Source organism: Candoia aspera, chromosome 9 (assembly GCF_035149785.1).
Source record: "Candoia aspera isolate rCanAsp1 chromosome 9, rCanAsp1.hap2, whole genome shotgun sequence".
Classification (NCBI taxonomy): Eukaryota; Metazoa; Chordata; class Lepidosauria; order Squamata; family Boidae; genus Candoia; species Candoia aspera.
In genome coordinates, this window is record NC_086161.1 from 20453060 (window position 1) to 20470695 (window position 17636).

General features: G+C 39.9%; 2 protein-coding genes across 2 annotated transcripts in view; both read right to left on the bottom strand.

Annotated features, from left to right (window-relative positions):
- The window catches only part of PEBP4 (phosphatidylethanolamine binding protein 4), a 283660-nt gene extending 270173 nt beyond the window's left edge, over window positions 1-13487 (bottom strand). The window contains exons 1-2 of the mRNA XM_063311111.1: window positions 13345-13487; window positions 10301-10433 (exon numbers count right to left, since the gene is read on the bottom strand). Coding sequence (XP_063167181.1) covers window positions 10301-10433; window positions 13345-13466 — 255 coding nt within the window. The 5' untranslated portion in view covers window positions 13467-13487. The remainder of the gene's footprint in view (window positions 1-10300; window positions 10434-13344) is intronic.
- BIN3 (bridging integrator 3) overlaps window positions 1-17636 on the bottom strand; it is a 531071-nt gene that overhangs the window by 470657 nt on the left and 42778 nt on the right. The window lies entirely within an intron of this gene.

Below are 17636 nucleotides of genomic sequence, written 5' to 3' on the forward strand. Positions count from 1 at the left end.
TGAGGAATGATTTTCAATCCACATGGAAACAGGCAGTGGCAACTAAAATCTCATCCTTGGGCTTCTCTCCAGATCTACTACTCCGCGTGGGATGTGATCAGGCCAAAGCACTCATTGAATAGTGTGAAGCAGACACAGAATGCCAACTGGATCTAGCCAGAACCCCAACTTTTATTGCCAGTGAATCCAACAGGTGCTCTGCCTCCCCTATAGCATACCTAATTAAACCCGAAGGAGGGCCTTTACTCTGGCACGATGTCATGCCCTCTCGCAGCTGTCCTTGAAGGCCGATACAGGAAGATTCCTTACCCAGAGAGACAATTCCCCTGCGACTTGGACGCACAGGACAGCACACTGTGTGATTCTTCAGGGCCTGTACTACAGAAACATTTGTACTAGCCTCAATTTACCATTATTGTATAAATACCTAGGGTGCACAGGACAATTCTACATTTCCCTCCTGCTCTCCGATACCAATCCTGCTACAACATACAGCGTTGTTAGGTTCTGTGCAGCAGCATTCAAAAGTTGTCAGGTGATGACCTGTGCCATAAACTAGACTTAATGAGCACCGAGTTTACCACATTAGAGTGTTCTGGATTTTGGTCCCCTACACCCATCTAATGCTCCTACCCCCTTCTTTTAGATTCTTTTAGACTCTTATTTTTTGTATATACTTTGTTTTAATACATGTATCTTTTATATCTTCTAACCTTTCTTTTTTTTTTTAGACTCTGATGTATCTTCTATGCTTTTTTAATGGACTGTACCCCACCCTCCTTTTGCTGGTCTATGACCGTAATAAAGATTTGATTGATTGGAGTTATATTGATATCGATGCTGAGTATCATAGGTTGTAGATTATTTTATATTGACTGACTCTTGATATAAAGTGCGTTAGATATATTTAAATACATAACTTAAACAAAACCATCGTGAACATGAAATCCCAAAGCCATATTTTTCATTTTTCACTTTATTATACCTCTTCCTTTGCCTAAAATATGTTTCAAAATATATTATTACATTCTGTAAACCTTAGCATTTTATGTATTCTCCATTGTAATTCAAAAGACACTTGTCTGGATATCTACCAAATTATTTAAGAGATATTAAAAAGTGAGCCACATACAGCTTTTAGACAGGAAGTTCATAGATAGATTATCTATGCTATGCTCTCTGCTGGCTGAGTGTAATAGACAATGAAAAACCTAGAAGTATTTAATATGTAGAGTCACTTGGGGACACTTGAACAATTACATAGTACGTATAGTAGTACAGCGTTAAGATCTTTCACACCAGGTTAACCTCTGCCTTTCAGGAAGACTTGGAATCCATGTTGGTTTAACATTTTAATGACCAGATAAACCCAATATAAATATTTTCAGGCCACAGAACACTAGAAGAAGCTAAGGATGTTATTTCAGGAGTTGGGTTTTCTTACCACCCATCAGTATTCAAACTGCACCTGATTCTTTTCAGGAGCTTAGTAGGTTGGTCATTATAATTTTTTATTTTATTCCGTTCAGTCGTGTCCGATTCTCAGAGACTGCCTGGACAAGTCCCTGCAGTTTTCTTGGCAAGATTTTTCAGAAGTGGTTTGCCATTGCCTCCTTCCTAGGGCTGAGAGAAAGGGACTGGCCCAAGGTCACCCAGCTGGCATTGTTATAAAACAATCACAGTATTACATTATAAACATTATAATTATAAACATTATAAAATAATAGGAGGAGGAAGGTTCCCATTAGATGGCATTAATAGTTGGGACCTGGAACATGCCAATTCTGTCTGATCTTGCAGGATGGGCAGAAACAATAGGAGAGAGATGGACTGCCAAATGACCCAATGCCATGTGGGGCATTGTACAGTAGGTGACAACCAGCATTTTCAATTGCACTCAAAAGCCTACTGGTAACCTGTGTAGCTTGTATAGCAGTATGCTATAACCAGTATACTGTGGTATATCCTTAATAAAACCATAAGAAACAGAGCCAGTTTGGCGTAGTGGTCAAAGCACCGGGCTAGAAACCAGGAGACTGTGAGTTCTAGTCCCACCTTAGGCATGAAAGCCGGCTGGGTGACCTTGGGCCAGTCCCTCTCTCTCAGCCCAAGGGCCAATCAGGCGTGGTATGAGAGTTCTAGTCCTGCCTTAGGCATGAAAGCCAGCTGGGTGACCTCGGGCCAGTCCCTCTCTCTCAGCCCAAGAGCCAATCAGGCGTGGTATGAGAGTTCTAGTCCCGCCTTAGGCATGAAAGCCGGCTGGGTGACCTTGGGCCAGTCCCTCTCTCTCAGCCCAAGGGCCAATCAGGCGTGGTATGAGAGTTCTAGTCCCGCCTTAGGCATGAAAGCCAGCTGGGTGACCTTGGGCAAGTCACTCTCTCTCAGCCCAACTGACCTCACAGGGTTGCTGTTGTGGGGAAAATAGGAGGAGGAAGAAGGAGTATTAGGTAAGTTCGCCGCCATGGGTTATTTATAAAAAGACAGGATAAAATAATAACAACAACAGCAGCAGCAGCAGCAGCAGCATTCTGGAACAGTTAAAGCTTCCAAGTGTTTTTCAAGGGAAGCCCCATGTAGAGGGAATTGCAGTAGCCCATATGTGAGGTAACCAAGGCAGGGTCTCCTGATCTAGGAACAGGCACAATTGCCACACAAGCCAAGACCTTCTGGCCCAGAGCTTTGATCGGCTCTTCCAGTAAGAGTTGAAAGTCCAGGAAGAACCCTAAATTGCACACTAATTCCATATGGGGAAGCGCAACCCGTTCCAATCTAGAGATGGAAAGTCAAGATCAAGCAGGTCTATGCTCCCTCCAGGACTCTCTGAAGTTGCAGCTCTGGCCACCCTCTTAACAACCTTCCCCAGAAGGGCCAGTTGGAGACTGGATAAAAGTTGCCCAAGACTGCTGGGCCCAGGATTAGTCTCACTTTACCAAGGGCTGCTGCCCCACTATCTGCAGATGCAGTAAGAACAGAAAAACAGATATTCTTATTGCCACGGTATAGTCCCTAATGTAAGCTCTTATACTTGCTCAGTCAAACTCACTCTTCATCTTTCTCCAGTGGCCCGCTAGGAATCTCTTCAGTCATTTTATCTCCAAGCTTCTTGGAAAACCAAGAAGCCCCCCAAGACTGACAAACAGGAAGAGCTGCATAGGGGCAGTCTGGTATGATTCTGCATTAGAAAACAAACTGGGTGATGCAAAGGCACTATCATGACATCAGCCCCAGAGTCAGTATTAAATAATACTTTAAAAACCAATTCAAACCATACAATGTAGAGCAAAATGTTCTGCAGCACGACTGGGACTCCACTCAGATGACTCTCTCTCTCTTTTTAAATGGCTTGGATTACTGAAATGAAGCCTCTCAGGAGAGGCAGCAGAAATCCGGACACGGATCCCACTTGCAAGCAGGAAACATCCCACAACAGAGTTAACTTTAACATCCCAAGTGAAATTTCACCTGTTATGCAATGAAATGTCAAGGCCAATGGTGCCATCTACTGGCTTTTCTCCACTATAATATACATTTTACAACACACCATTCCTGCTCATCACCAACCAGAGTATTTCCAGGCTATAAAGGACTTGATATGGGAGCATAAACTAAAAGTAAACATATGGCAAATACAGCAATAGAACGGTCCCAATGCCGTAATGGAGCATTTCTCCATTACAGCTGTTCTGCCCGCAGATAGTCTACTGGAATGATTGAAACAAAGCAGTTTCTGAGATAAGACTTGGTTATGTTGGAGAAAACCCATGTCACAAGCTATACCTTTTCAGTCTACAGCAGGGTTTCTCAACCAGGGTTCTGTGGCACCCGAGGGTTCTGCGAGAGACCACTAAGGATTCCCTGGGAGATCACGATTTATTTTTAAAAAAATATTTCAAATTCGGGCCACTTCCCATTAAAGAGGCAAGTTTCATCCTTTATCTTCAGTTTAAGAACACTGTTAAGGCACCTATACAGGCCTACCCAGGAAACAAAGACAATAATGTTGTACCTCCTGGCCCATATCTGAGCCTGACTGGGCAGGGTTCCCCGAGGCCTGAGAAATATTTCAAGGGTTCTTCCAGGGTCAGAAGGTTGAGAAAGGCTGGTCTACAGTACAGCTACAGTCATATCAATGGGGCAAAATTTTGCCATCCCATACTTAGGTCAGGGAATAGCCTCTCCCCCATCAATATCCCTTCTGTCCAATACAGAACAGTGGAGTTCAGGAACAAGTCACACCCCAACAATCCTACAGAGGGAAATGATAACACGGTTGAAACAGCAATCTGTCCTCATCAATACCTTTTCAAAAGCTATAAATGGAATGTCCACCCAGATAGCAACTAACTCACTTGCTTGACAAACTGTGATAATTGCTAAGAAACATATATTTCATAATCAATAGGAAGAATTCTGAATTTGCTCTGGGTTCAAAGGGTGTACTCATTAAAGCAGACAAGAATGCAGTTAAGCTCCAAAGAGGAGGCACCAGAAATCAAAGAAAATATAGATTGAGACCTTTCACAAACTGTATTCTAAAGGGATGAAAAAAATACTGAACAGCACTCAACAGGAGCATAAAAAGGTGTGATAGCAGCAAAGTAAACATTCAAAGATGAAAATGATAAATCCTTTGAGTAAAGAGATAATTGAAACATAGAAATTACTGGAAATGGAGTGAAAGAGGCATTTCACTTATAAAACTGGAATAAAAACCCCACTTAGCTTCAAAGGACCTCCATATTAAATGGCTTCCTTGCAGCTAGAAGGACAGTTGCAACGTCTTCTGTTGGTCTGCCAAGTCCTTCTGCCACATGGTCAACCTCAGAAATGGAAGGTCCTGATGGTGGATGGCTCAATAATGTCCTGAGAAACACCCTTTGACAAACTAGCGGAAGGTTAAAAGGCATGACTGGCATGGCCACCATGGAATAAATAATACTGTATAGTGGCTGACTGATTCCCAACAAATCTTTGCAATAATTTTTGCAATAACCAAATCAGGAGAAATGCTTATAGCCTTTATCTAACCATATGAAAAGAAATACAGTACATCTCCCAGGAAACAGGCCTTGAGGCATGTCCTGGTACAGAACATGTGGTGCAAAAAGCTTAATATGTCATTCACTTCAGTGATTAAAAAAAGGCAGCAAGCAACCACAGGACAGCTGCCATTCATGAACACCCTCCAGAGTTCAACTAAGCCTCTGCACAAATCTCTAGCAAGATGTAAGGCTACCAGACAAACACAGTTGCACCTATCCAAACATCTAAAATGAGAAAGAATGGTTAGTTGCATTGCATTACTCCTTGCTTGTTCAGTTGCAGCAGCATTATTGACAGCTTCCTGAACTGTTTTCTGAAAGGATGGCTTTGAACTCTTAGATTATTATGTTTTGCTCACACCACTGGAAACCATTACCTTCGTACAGTCATTTTGTGTCAGTACACTTGCTCATTCCCTCACTGCAGACACACTTTTGTGGTTAGGAAAGAAAGCCTTCTTCAAATTGACTGGGCTTGGTACTGACCGCCAGCAGAGAACAATCTGGTCAAGACTGCTTGGAACATCCTATGGAGAAAAGTGCAATATAAACTAATGTTGGATGGGTCACATTCAAAGGCAATCATGCTGTACTTGCTGCCTGAGCCTGAAGAGATCTAATGTGATGTAATGGAACAGTAATAATCCATAATGGTAAGATCACAGTCCTTTTTGCTACTGTCTGCTTTTAAGAAGTCTCAAAATTTCTGAGAGTCGAACGTGAGGCCCTGGAACTCCAGGGTCAGCATAGGAAGGAGCCAAGACTTTACATGATTGACACACACAAATACCCTAGAAAATCTAGTATTATCTGAACACTAGAAAGCAGCTGTTCTCTTGAGGAGAGCATCAATAATCAGGATAAGTAAACTGAATTCCTTAAATGCATAAGCAGACAACCACAACCATCATTCATTTGTAAACATTTAGGGAAGAGTGGGAAGGCCAAGGGGTAGAAGAGATATATTACAGAGTTTGTGATCCCTATTCATCTCATCCTAAGTTTTCTAAGAAAGGAAACCTCTCTGTCAAATTCAGTATGATGTCAAGCCTCTTGTCTAAGCTACAGAAATGAATGAATGCAAAGAAGCACAAAACAACACCCCTGCCATAGACTGGAAGACAAATCAGCCTGAAGTTTATCTGCTGACACCCATATCTCAATACTTCCTCAGAGAAAACATTCACTGCACATTATCTACATGTCTAAGTGTAGATACTACCTTCTCCCCGAGAAATAATTGATAAATGGCCCATAAAAGCCTTATACAGTAGTTGGCAACTTACAGGGATAAAGGACAAGGAAAAGAGGGGGGTCGCTTCTGAATGTAACCCAGTGTTGTGGTGCTAGACTACTCGGCATTGTAAAATATGGAGGTAGTAAGCCACTCAAGCTTTCAACACTGGGCAAAGATTTTGTGAGTTCTCCTTCTGATGGAGAAATCAAAGAAAAGTCTATTGCTTCAAAACTCTCCCAATAAACATCCTTTGTGCTGACCTAACTGTTCTCAAGAGCCATCTTTAATTTTTCAGGAACATCAATATTACTACCAAGAGTCACTGTATTTAAACTGAGCTTTGGTTTGGCACATCCTATGTTTATTTTAATTGGCATGTGCAGATGGGGATCAGCCTTGTTCTCATTCTCAGTCCATTCTCCTTTTTTATACCAATCTATTAGATTATGAAATACTAGATTTGAGAGCCAATTTGGTGCAGTGGTTAAGGCATCAGGCTAGAAGCTGGGAGACCCTGAGTTCTAGTCCTGCCTCAGGCACACACCCAGCTGGGTATGATTCTTCAAGAGTTGTCTTCCATTCTTTTGACTGACACTTAGTTCCACCTCATTTGACATCCACCAAAGATGAATCTGACTTGATATTGGATATACAATATCAGTAGTTTTACCTTGTCTTCTCTAGATTAAGCCACTGTAAATCCTGAGGGGGGTGTTTCAGTTCTATGAATGATGGAAGTATTGGGCTTAGAGGCTGGATATTCAGTTCCACTGGATGACGACCCAGTTTTCATGCTCTATAATGTGATGCATTAACATCGGTGTTTATTTCAAAGCTGTCAGCATTACTGTAAACTACTAAGGATTCCTGCAAAGACTGGCATCAGTGCCACTGATTCCACATTGTTCCGGGCTCATCCTGTTATCATAAAATGCAGTTATATTATAAAATGCTCTTTATAGTGCAATGCACTAAATAAATGAATGGAAGTGGATTACTATATAATTTCTATAGTACATCATTGTTTATTTAAGAGTTTTGTAGCTCTTTCTACAAATCAAATTCCAGAGCATAGAACAGTCCTCTGCAGTCATTAACCTTCATCATTATTCTGTTATTATTTGCTCCAAGTGTGAAGCCCCACAGCTCCTGACTTGGCACCTATGAATTCTGACACTGATACAGAGGTACTGTCAACCACCCACAGGAGTGCCAATATCACACAGAAATTCAAAGCATAAAGAAGCTAATATAATGTACTTCATACCCACACACACATTGCAAGAATAAAAGTACACAATATCCATTGTCCTATTTTTGAATTATATACACTACAATTGTTCGGAAACAAAGAAGACAAATATCTACAATCGATCAGTCCATCAATCAATCAATTCTTCCAGAACAAAATTTTTATGGAATGACTTCTATCCAAAATAGAGCCATTATCACACATTACCACATCAAATGAGCCAACATTGCATCTGATCACCACATTTCCAACAATTACTTGAATCCACTAATTCATTCCTAAAAGATGGATAAGTATCCAACAGACATCAAATAATTTTTGCTGAAGTAATTGTAATTTTAAATCGACAGAAATGTAATATATCATTTCATTTACATATGGCTATTTGATATTGCAATTCCTTATTCCATGTCTCTGCTGATTCTGGAGGAGCAACTTGAATAGACATACTGTATCCAGATGATGGCAGCCAAAAGGTACAGAAAACTCTTAGTCATTGTTACCCCGTGATGGTCATCCAGATTTTTGCATCCAGAAAAAGTTATGCCTGATGTTAACCCTCCAGGGTTAGAGAAGATTCTAAAGCACTTAAAGAGGGCAATCCACATTGGGGGATGAAAATGTGTTTCAAATGAAGATAGTAAGACACTGCACTTTTTCATCCTGTGAGACTGAATTACTCCATCCTGTCTGAGTCCCAATTTCAACAGGTTTTAGCTTGTATGTTTTAGATGCATTTTAGCTTGCCTATATGTTTATTTTTCTTTTTTGTAAATCATGAATTGTTCATAGGCAACTACGTAATAGAGTAGGATGTGTTCTTTAAAAAAAACCAAACAAATAACATAGTCTACTGGGTGAACAGTCCTGGGCACCATTTACAGAGAAGGTGCCTAGTGAAAGTCCTAGAAATGAATGCCGGTTATTGAGAGCAGTGGATCCTGTCTAAGATTAATTTTCTGCCTAAGAATGGGCTACTGCCTTTGCTGTACAGAAAATGTATAATGAAATCCTTTCTCCTAAAGTAGAGATGTGCAGAAAATGGTGATTTGGGGCCATGTTGAGAGATGGGAGATTAAGGGTAAGAACAGAGCAAGATGCTTCTCAGAGAATGTCTGCTCCCATCCTCACACTTAAAGCTCTGAAAAACAGCCAACACATACCCAGAGACACACAGAAAATTCATCTTCTGGTGAAATCATGCTCTTAGAGTAACAAACATTCATTGGGGGAAAAAAGGCTAACACACACTACGTGATGGAGTCACTAAGTGCTGCAGCGCAACCCGCAGTCCTGTATCCAAGAGATTTAACACTCATCCAGATCAAGCTATTTAAATGTTCCACATGCTAACCAGTTCATTAGAGTACAAATGTTTATATTACTTGTTAATGGTCATAAATTATAGGTAGTTCTATCTCTCCTTTCTCCTGTTCTCTTCTATTCCCTCCAACAATAATTGTGGATATAAATAAACTGCAATAAGCTCCATGTAGCTCATGACTGTGAATTCTGATCCATTGAACCTTTTGCAGCAACAAACTGGTTAATATTGAAATTGTCATAAATGCTGAAGTAATGAAGATGAAACTAGGACAATTAGGAATGCAGTTTCTATTTACAGATATTTCCAATACAGAATATTTTGCCATCACACTTCATTTTCATTCTATATCAATCATCCAACTTTTTTCAATTGAACTTTTATATATATTGTTCAGTATGTGTTCAAAACAAAACAAAAAGAAATAGAATCAGGTAGATCACAAAAGAATTTACAAATGTGATGTTTTTTCCCCCCATTTAAAAAAGGGGGGGGGAAATCATGCAGTTTTTTTTTAATGGAATTGTGATTATTATGACTAAACTTTTCTCCTAATTCAACTTCCTATCCCTTGGTTCGTGTCAAAAAATTAAAGGGTAAAAGTAACCTTTCTATCCACATATATAACTTGTGGATAGAAAGTTGTGCTTGGGAATAACATTCAAGCAACTTATTTGATGTTTTAACAATGTAGTGGGTAGGAGAGTTATATGCTTCTAATCGCAGAGAATATTTGTAGCTCAGGGTTGAACTGTGGAGTCCTGGGTGCTCTCAGAGCCTTGTTGTTTTCTTGCAGACGTTTCATTGCCAGACTAGGCAACATCTTCAGTGAGAAAAGGCAGTAGGGTTTGCAAACTAGAGATGTCGCAATGAAGATGTTGCCTAGTCTGGCAATGAAACGTCTGCAAGAAAACAAGGCTCAGAGAGCACCAAGGACTTCACAGTTATATGCTTGCTACACTATCAGCAGCAAGGGGAGTGGGGAAGCCCAGTCATATTGGCTGTTCACACATGTGGCATTTTTCACCTAGTGCAGAATCTAAATTATGTCTGTCTGTCTCTCTCTCTCCCCCAAGGAGCTGAGAATTGCCCATACACTACTTCATAGTAATCCTGTGAGGTAGGATTGAATTAATAGTACTTAAAGCTTCACAGTTAGGGCTTCTTGGCTGACTGCAGTCTCCCCAGACCTGTTCTGAATTTTTTCCCACTAGATCCCACTATCATGCAGTGATACAAGTAGGTGTGTATTTGTGTGTGTATACATATGCATTCAAGCACACATACACACTAAAAGGGAACATCCCAAAGCATGCATTTTTTGCTGATACAATTTTAGGCACTGCTAAGGAAAAGAGGAGTAATGTAAGAAAATGAATCAGAGTATCTAATCATCCTCAGAAACATCTGCATGCAATGACATAGAGTAGTTAAGTTCTTCTTACCACATCTGCCTGCTGATATCTGACTTTGGGGCTGATCCATTCCTTGCTGATCCGTTTACGATAGGCGTTGCACTTTGGAATGTATGTACAGCCAACATCTCCCAATTCTGGATACAAAATTTCCAGATCCCCTCTGTCAAAAATCAAATATAGGATTGAGGTCAATTTCCAGAACCACGTTAATATTTTGCAGCAAAAACAATACAAAATTTTGTGGCACCTTAACCTAAGTTTTTTCTTAGGAAAGGGAAAAATATCCAGAAAACATTGGGTAATAGAAGCAGAGAGAGCCATTTCAATGTAGTGGTTAAGGCACCAGGCTAGAAACTAGGAGACCGTGAGTTCTAGTCCTGCCTTGGGCATGAAGCCAGCTGGTGACCTGGGGCCAGTCAGTCTCTCCCAGCCCTAGGAAGGAAACAATGGCAAACCACTTCTGAAAATCTTGCCAAGAAAACCACAGGGATTTGTCCAGGCAGTCACCAGGAGTCAAAAGGCGCGCATGCACACACACACACAACAGAAACCAGGATTAAAAAGACTACATGGGCCTTCCAGGAGATGTCTCAAGCATTCTAAATGATTAGTGAGCCAGGAAGCAGATGCTTGTTCATGATTTGTATCATAATACAATTACAATTTTACAATTCGAAGGAGTAAACTCAGCAAATATTCTCAACTTTTGAACAACCACAAATCTGGTAATTCTGGTTGCTCCAAATTAATTTTCATTAGACAGTAAAATTACAATTTTGGTCGCACATCTATAATGGATGTCTCTCTTTCCGGGTTCAAAATGAATTTCTCCTTGGTTTTAATTTAATGGTATAACTCATCAATTGTGAAAGCAATTCATCATTACCAGGACTGTTCATCTGTGATATCACCTCTTAAGATTTTGAAGATACAGTTGGAAATCAGGAAGGAAGGAAGGAAGGAAGGAAGGAAGGAAGGAAGGAAGGAAGGAAGGAAGGAAGGAAGCTGAGTAATAACTTTCAAAGCACTTTTTAAAAATAATGCATATAAGGAGAACCATTTAGAACATACTTACTGCATTTATAAGGAGCTAAATCATAATGTAGTTTGGTTTGGGTTTAGCTTTACAATGCAAGTTAATTTAACACAAACTTGAATAAATAAAATATTTGAAAAGCCTATGTTTCATAGTAAAGAGTTTGATACAATTAGGTAACTCAGCCACAAGAATACAAAACTGTGCAAACATTACCCTGTTGACTTGTATTTATGCCGAAAAACAAAAGCAGCCATTGTTTCCACACAAGAACATAATAAAGCTGATGCTCCTGGGGGTGGGGTGGGGAGATATATTTGTGTGAAGGACAAAAAAAAGACAAATGTGTTTATATTTACCTTTATTTTTGTTTAAACAGTGTTGGCTTTCCATAAATTATTAAAATGTAAGTTATTTTAGACAACCACTTGGGGCATGAATTGATGCCATCTGTTACTGATTGGTGTAATTGGGGGTTGGTTGGTTTTTCTTTTGATAGTTATACCATGGATGTTTTATTGCTTTTTTAATAGATGTATTGTAAACTGCTGAAAGTCTCTTTTGATTGCAGCAGGTATTAGAAATGTCTTCTGAACGACTCAGTGAGGTATAGTGAATAATCATCGTTGGGATGGAAGATGCTTTTAAGGCCTATTTGAATAATTGCCTTCTTCGGATCGATGACATGTTTTACATAGGAAATATTTCTGAGTGGATATTGGATATTGGCTGGTATAGAGCCATGATCAGACCCAGCCATACCAATGAAGCCTGTGTTGGGATAATGGAAACTACAAGAGAATATCCCCTAAATCTAATCACAAGAATGCCTAGCTTCTACTATAGTGGAATGGAATGAAAAATTGTACTACCTATTCAAGAGGTGCAGTATGAGAAGGAATAAAATAAATGGGAAATGTAATACATTTCTGAAAGCTGTTGCCAGTTTCCTCAGGGTGAGCAAGTACTTTTTAGAGCATTCAGACCAATTTGAAAAGAGAAGTCAGAAACAACATTCTCCTCTGAAATAAAACAAATTTGAAATTTTCCAGATAGCCCTATATAACTATGGCCACCCCACCTCCAATTCCTCAGAAGACTTTACAGTTATTTTTTTAAATAGTTGCAATGTTATTTCTGGTATGAGGAAAGATGGAGATAGAAACCCAAATGCTTTGTGGAATACCTTCTACCTGGAGGTACACGTGGTCCTGACTTTGCTGGTATTTTGTAAGCAGACCAAAGTAGTCTTATTTCGGTGTCTGTGTGGTCCTTAGTTTAGTTTGTTACCTTTATGAGTGCCTATGCTTATTGTTGACTTTTTAAATGAATTACTAATTGAATTACTTTTTTTTTACATTTTGTTTGCTTTTTAAATGATACTAATTGAATTGTTACTTTTTACTTTTTCTTTGCTTTGACCTAGTTGTACCCTGCCCAGAGCCTTCTAGGAATGGGTTGGGCCATAAACGTTGTGAAATAATAAAGATACATCTCTTTTGCAAAAAAATCTTTGTAAAATGCAACTGACATACATGGAAAGGTGGCAGAATGTTAGATCCAATTTGTTGAAATATAGATTCTAAGGTAACTGATAAAGAAAGCACATATCATAAACAAAGAGACCATTGTGAATGCTAATAAAATTACTTCATCTATATATATTCTTGATCAAATATAGGACTGGTCTCCTTTAAAAATTCTGGAATAAGAGGTATATTCCAGCTAAATTTAAGAACACTACGTCCCACCGGTTCAGTATAGAGAGTAAATGTACGCAGATACTTCTATCCAGTAGTACCATCGGATAAATGCTAGAAATGCTCCAGAATCCACTATTTATACCAGACGATGGTATTAATATTTTAATAGTATGTTGTCCAAAAGAGTTGTGGTTACCCCTAGGAAGATAAATTTCCAATGACTCTTGCTCTGAAAAAGTTACTGATGTCGTATAAAACATTTGGTTTACCGTGTTGCTGGATGGCATGGGTCATGACGAATGGAAGTCGGCACAAGAGGAACATGAGCTTACCTACAAAACACGTTGTCCTCCCTGTCCAGTTTTTTAAAGATGCATTCCTCCATCTCAACACTCTCTTGTATGCCACTTAAAATCATACAAACTGCCAGAAAATAAGGAACCAGAGGCTTCATCTTGTCCTGCCAAAAACCAAATAGTGAAAAGTTAACAGATTCCCCCAAACACACCTGCACTGCAAATCTGCCTAAAGTTTTGCAAATTACTTCAGGCCATTATTTCCAAACTCCATGGCCAATAGCACTTTAAATGTTTGCATCAGATGCATTAAAGCTAATTTTACAATAAACCTTCTAACTGTTAAGATGTCACAAGATCGTGTTTTCTGTGGGTTTGTCTCTAATAAACTAACTTAATGACCCTTCTGCAACTCATGTGATTAACCTGCTGATCTACCAATGTGCATGCATACAAATAAGACGGTAAATGTTTTAAATGTTGTAAATGCGACTAATCCTTGCTACCTTTCAAAATATATACATTTTCTTTGTGGAAGAAAATGACAATAGTGTATTTTAAAGCTGTAGAATCTATGTCACTGAAAAATCGGTCTGATTATATTTAACTGAGCTGTAACAGCGTACTAGCCCTTGTTCATTTATCCAGAAAAGAGACTGTAGAGCTTTCATAAAACATAATTACTGACTACAACATCCTCAGAAGGAAGTTATTATGTGCCTTGGACCATTTTTACCCACTTGGCAGCATAGCAGAGCCATGAATTACTGCCTCAGATTCTTTCTTAGCTTTAAGAAAGTTAAAGCTAAGCATGGTATCACTTTTATATCTTTTGAATAGTCAGTTATTGATTGTTTTACACTATGTGATGACTTGACCAGCTGCATGAGTTTAAAAGATCTGGTTAGTTATTTTTCAGTGTGATTGAACTATCAGGGATATATTTTCAAAACAACCTACAAGGGCTAGACAGCGCTTTAGATTCAGTTCCAAAAAGGTACTTCAGAGTACATGGGGGCAGTGTGGCATCTGTCACAACCCTTCGTCTTTTTCTACGATTGTGCATCTGCAGATGCTGTGTGATCCTAGGGAAAAACGCAGCTGTTCCAAAGAGCGTGCACCCTCACATGCTCTCACATTTTGGAATAAAATCTGAAGTGCTGCATAAACCTTCAAAGATTCGTCTTTACGGGGCATAAAACTGTTAGAAGATTTGAAACCACTGCTTGATTGTTTTGGATTGTAAACCATGTGGAGTCTCATGATATAGGCAGTACTGTAAATTCCTTCCTTCCTTCCTTCCTTCCTTCCTTCCTTCCTTCCTTCCTTCCTTCCTTCCTTCCTTCCTTCCTTCCTTCCTTCCTTCCTTCCTTCCTTCCTTCCTTCCTTCCTTCCTTCCTTCCTTCCTTCCTTCCTTCCTTCCTTCCTTCCTTCCTTCCTTCCTTCCTTCCTTCCTTCCTTCCTTCCTTCCTTCCTTCCTTCCTTCCTTCCTTCCTTCCTGTTGTTTAGTAGATCTTGCACAGTCACTTCAGGGCTATTCCTAACCGTCTAAAAAACATGTTCTTTATTGGGACTAGAATGAAAGATGCTACTGAATGTTATTGATGACTGATTTTTTAAAATTATTTTTAGTATATTTCCATATACAGGGTTCCCTCTATAGAATCATCCTTCCAAGAACTGATGTTCTCCAGATAGCTTGGACTGGAACTCCTATTATTTTCAACTACCAGTAAGTTGTACTCCCATACATCTGGGCCAATCCTTCTCTCTCAGCCCAACCTACTTCGTAGAGTTGTTTTTGGGAAGAAGAGCTATGACCTCTGCTGTGAGCTCCTGAATGAAAGGTGGGATACAATCCTAATAATAAAATAAAATAATAAAATAAAATAAAATAAACAAGGCATCCTAAGACCATGTCTGCCTCTTTCCTTTCTCTCATGCATTTGGCAACAACCTGTTTTAAATTCAACACCTACCATAAAAAGCTTTCAAAAACTCACTTAAACGCCTTATGCACCCAAATTTCAATGGCAAAAAGTGTAGACTGGATGGTTAAATACATGGGCATTTCAAAGGGTGGAATGTCCCACACATCTGGAAGGCCCAAGTTATTTATTTATTACATTTATATCCTGCTGCAAGTTGGGGATCGCTGCTTATGACTGCACGGTCCTTTGAACAAAAAGAACTGGATCTGTGGTTATTTACGTCCAAAAACCCTCCTCCTCAAGTATACTTCTGTTTTATAATATGTACTGTATAGTTGAGCAAAAACTAAATGCTTACCCTCAGTAAGGCTGGCATATTGAAATGGATGAACCACTGTAAACACACCTTCCGAATTGCCAACTTTTTAAACACAGAAATGCCCCAAAATCTTAGGGGGTTGTTTACTCAAGCAAGATTTGAGCAGCTGGACACAATGCTTAAATATGGAAGGTTTAGCCAAGTTCCTTATGATGAACATACTTGAATTTGCAGAGCCCCAGAGATAGAGGACATAACACATATTATTTGAATATCAGTTGTATAAGACAGACTGACTTTCTTGGACTGCACATTAAACGAACGGCCTACTGGGACTGTTATATTAAAACAACGTATTTCATGTGTGGCCCGAATCCAAAAATTGCATATAATATGGCCCTTTATTTGAACAAGGTACAACTGTGAACTGCATATGTGGTTTTGATTGGGGTAAATTGTAAGGGTGATACAGAAATATGATTTGCATTTTCTTTTACTTATGTCTTTTATTTTTTAACATATGGTCTGATTACTGTTGTGAATTTTATACTTTGTATTCTGAGATGGCCTTACTGCTGCTCAGTAAAGATTAATAGAGTATTATCACTAAATGCTTTTATATCCCAGGTTTCCCATCAGTTTTTGCTCATCAGAGGGACACAAAAGAGCTTAATTTCAGGATATTCCTTCTAATTCATTAAGTACAAAGCAATCCTATAAAATGCCCTCTTGATAACAAAGACCTGCTCATGCAGGACCAGATACCAAAAAGGGCAGGGCTTCCACTGCATGGTTGTGACCACCATCTTGACTTTTTTGACCTATCTTCCCATAGACATCCCTGTAACTTTCTTTGAACGGGGAGGGGGCGGTTGGGGGGGTTGGAAAACCAGAATAAATAGCTCAGAGGCCCAGCATTCCTATATATCCTATTACTGGTAAAATAACGAGGGGAATGAGGCTGTCAAGATCAAACAGTGGGGTTCATTTTATACGCCCTGCCTTGAGCTCCTACAGGAAATGCAGGCTATATAATTAACCGAGAAAAGATTCTCCCATAAAAAGACATCGTCCACATTTTTAGACATGGAAACTAATTGCCGCAGTATCATTGGCCCTCAAAAATCTCTATTTGACTGTGCCCAGACGTTTTTGAAAGACAGTGTGGGGTAGCGGTAGAGGGAAACCTGGGTTCAAATCCCTTATCAGCCCCAGGGACCTTGGGGCGATCCTTCCTCTCAGCCCAGCCCACCTCACAGGGTTGTTGTTGGGGGCAAAAACAGGAGACGCGCCACGTCCTCGGCCTTGAATGCCTGAATGAAAGGCAGGATACAAATGTAATAAACAAACAAACAGACAGACAAAATAAACAAGGCCTCCTAAGGCCACGTCCACCTCTTCCCTCTCTCTCAGGCACTTAGCAACGACCTGTTTGCAATTCAACTCCTACCATAAAAAGCTTTCAAAATCTGCACTCAAGCACACGACGTACGGCACCCAAACTTAAAAGGCAAAACGTGTGCACTGGGGGGTTAAATATGTGGGCATTTCAAAGGGGGAATCTTTTTCAAAAGAGGACATTTCTCTCAGAATATTATCCATGAGGTCGTTTTGCTTCAGTTGAGGCCAGCTGAAAGAAAAGCGGATTGTTTTCCGCCCTGCTGGAAGATAAAGTCCTCCTGCTCTGAGCTACATGGCCTCAGACAAATATTTTCCCTCCTTTTCCCCCTCAGAATTCTTCCTACTTCTTCTTTCTCCCCATCTTCCTCCTGCCTCAGCCCGCCATGTTTTCAGCACAGCAGCGAGTGGTTAAAAAAAATCAAGAGCGCGGCTTCGATGTGCCATCAAAGGTCCACCTGGTTTGATGTGCGAGGCAGCTGCCATCTTGGTTGTTTTGACCCCCGTTTCCGTCCCTTTCAGACTCGGTTCCTTGCTGGTTTTCTCACTGGCCCATCTTGAGAAAACCAAGCTCCTCTTTCCCTGGCCAAGAAATTATTTTTTTTTCAGAGGCAACACCATGGCCCCATTGCTAATGTTCCCAAAGCAAAAAAAACCTTGTGTGCAAAGCCGTACAGTAT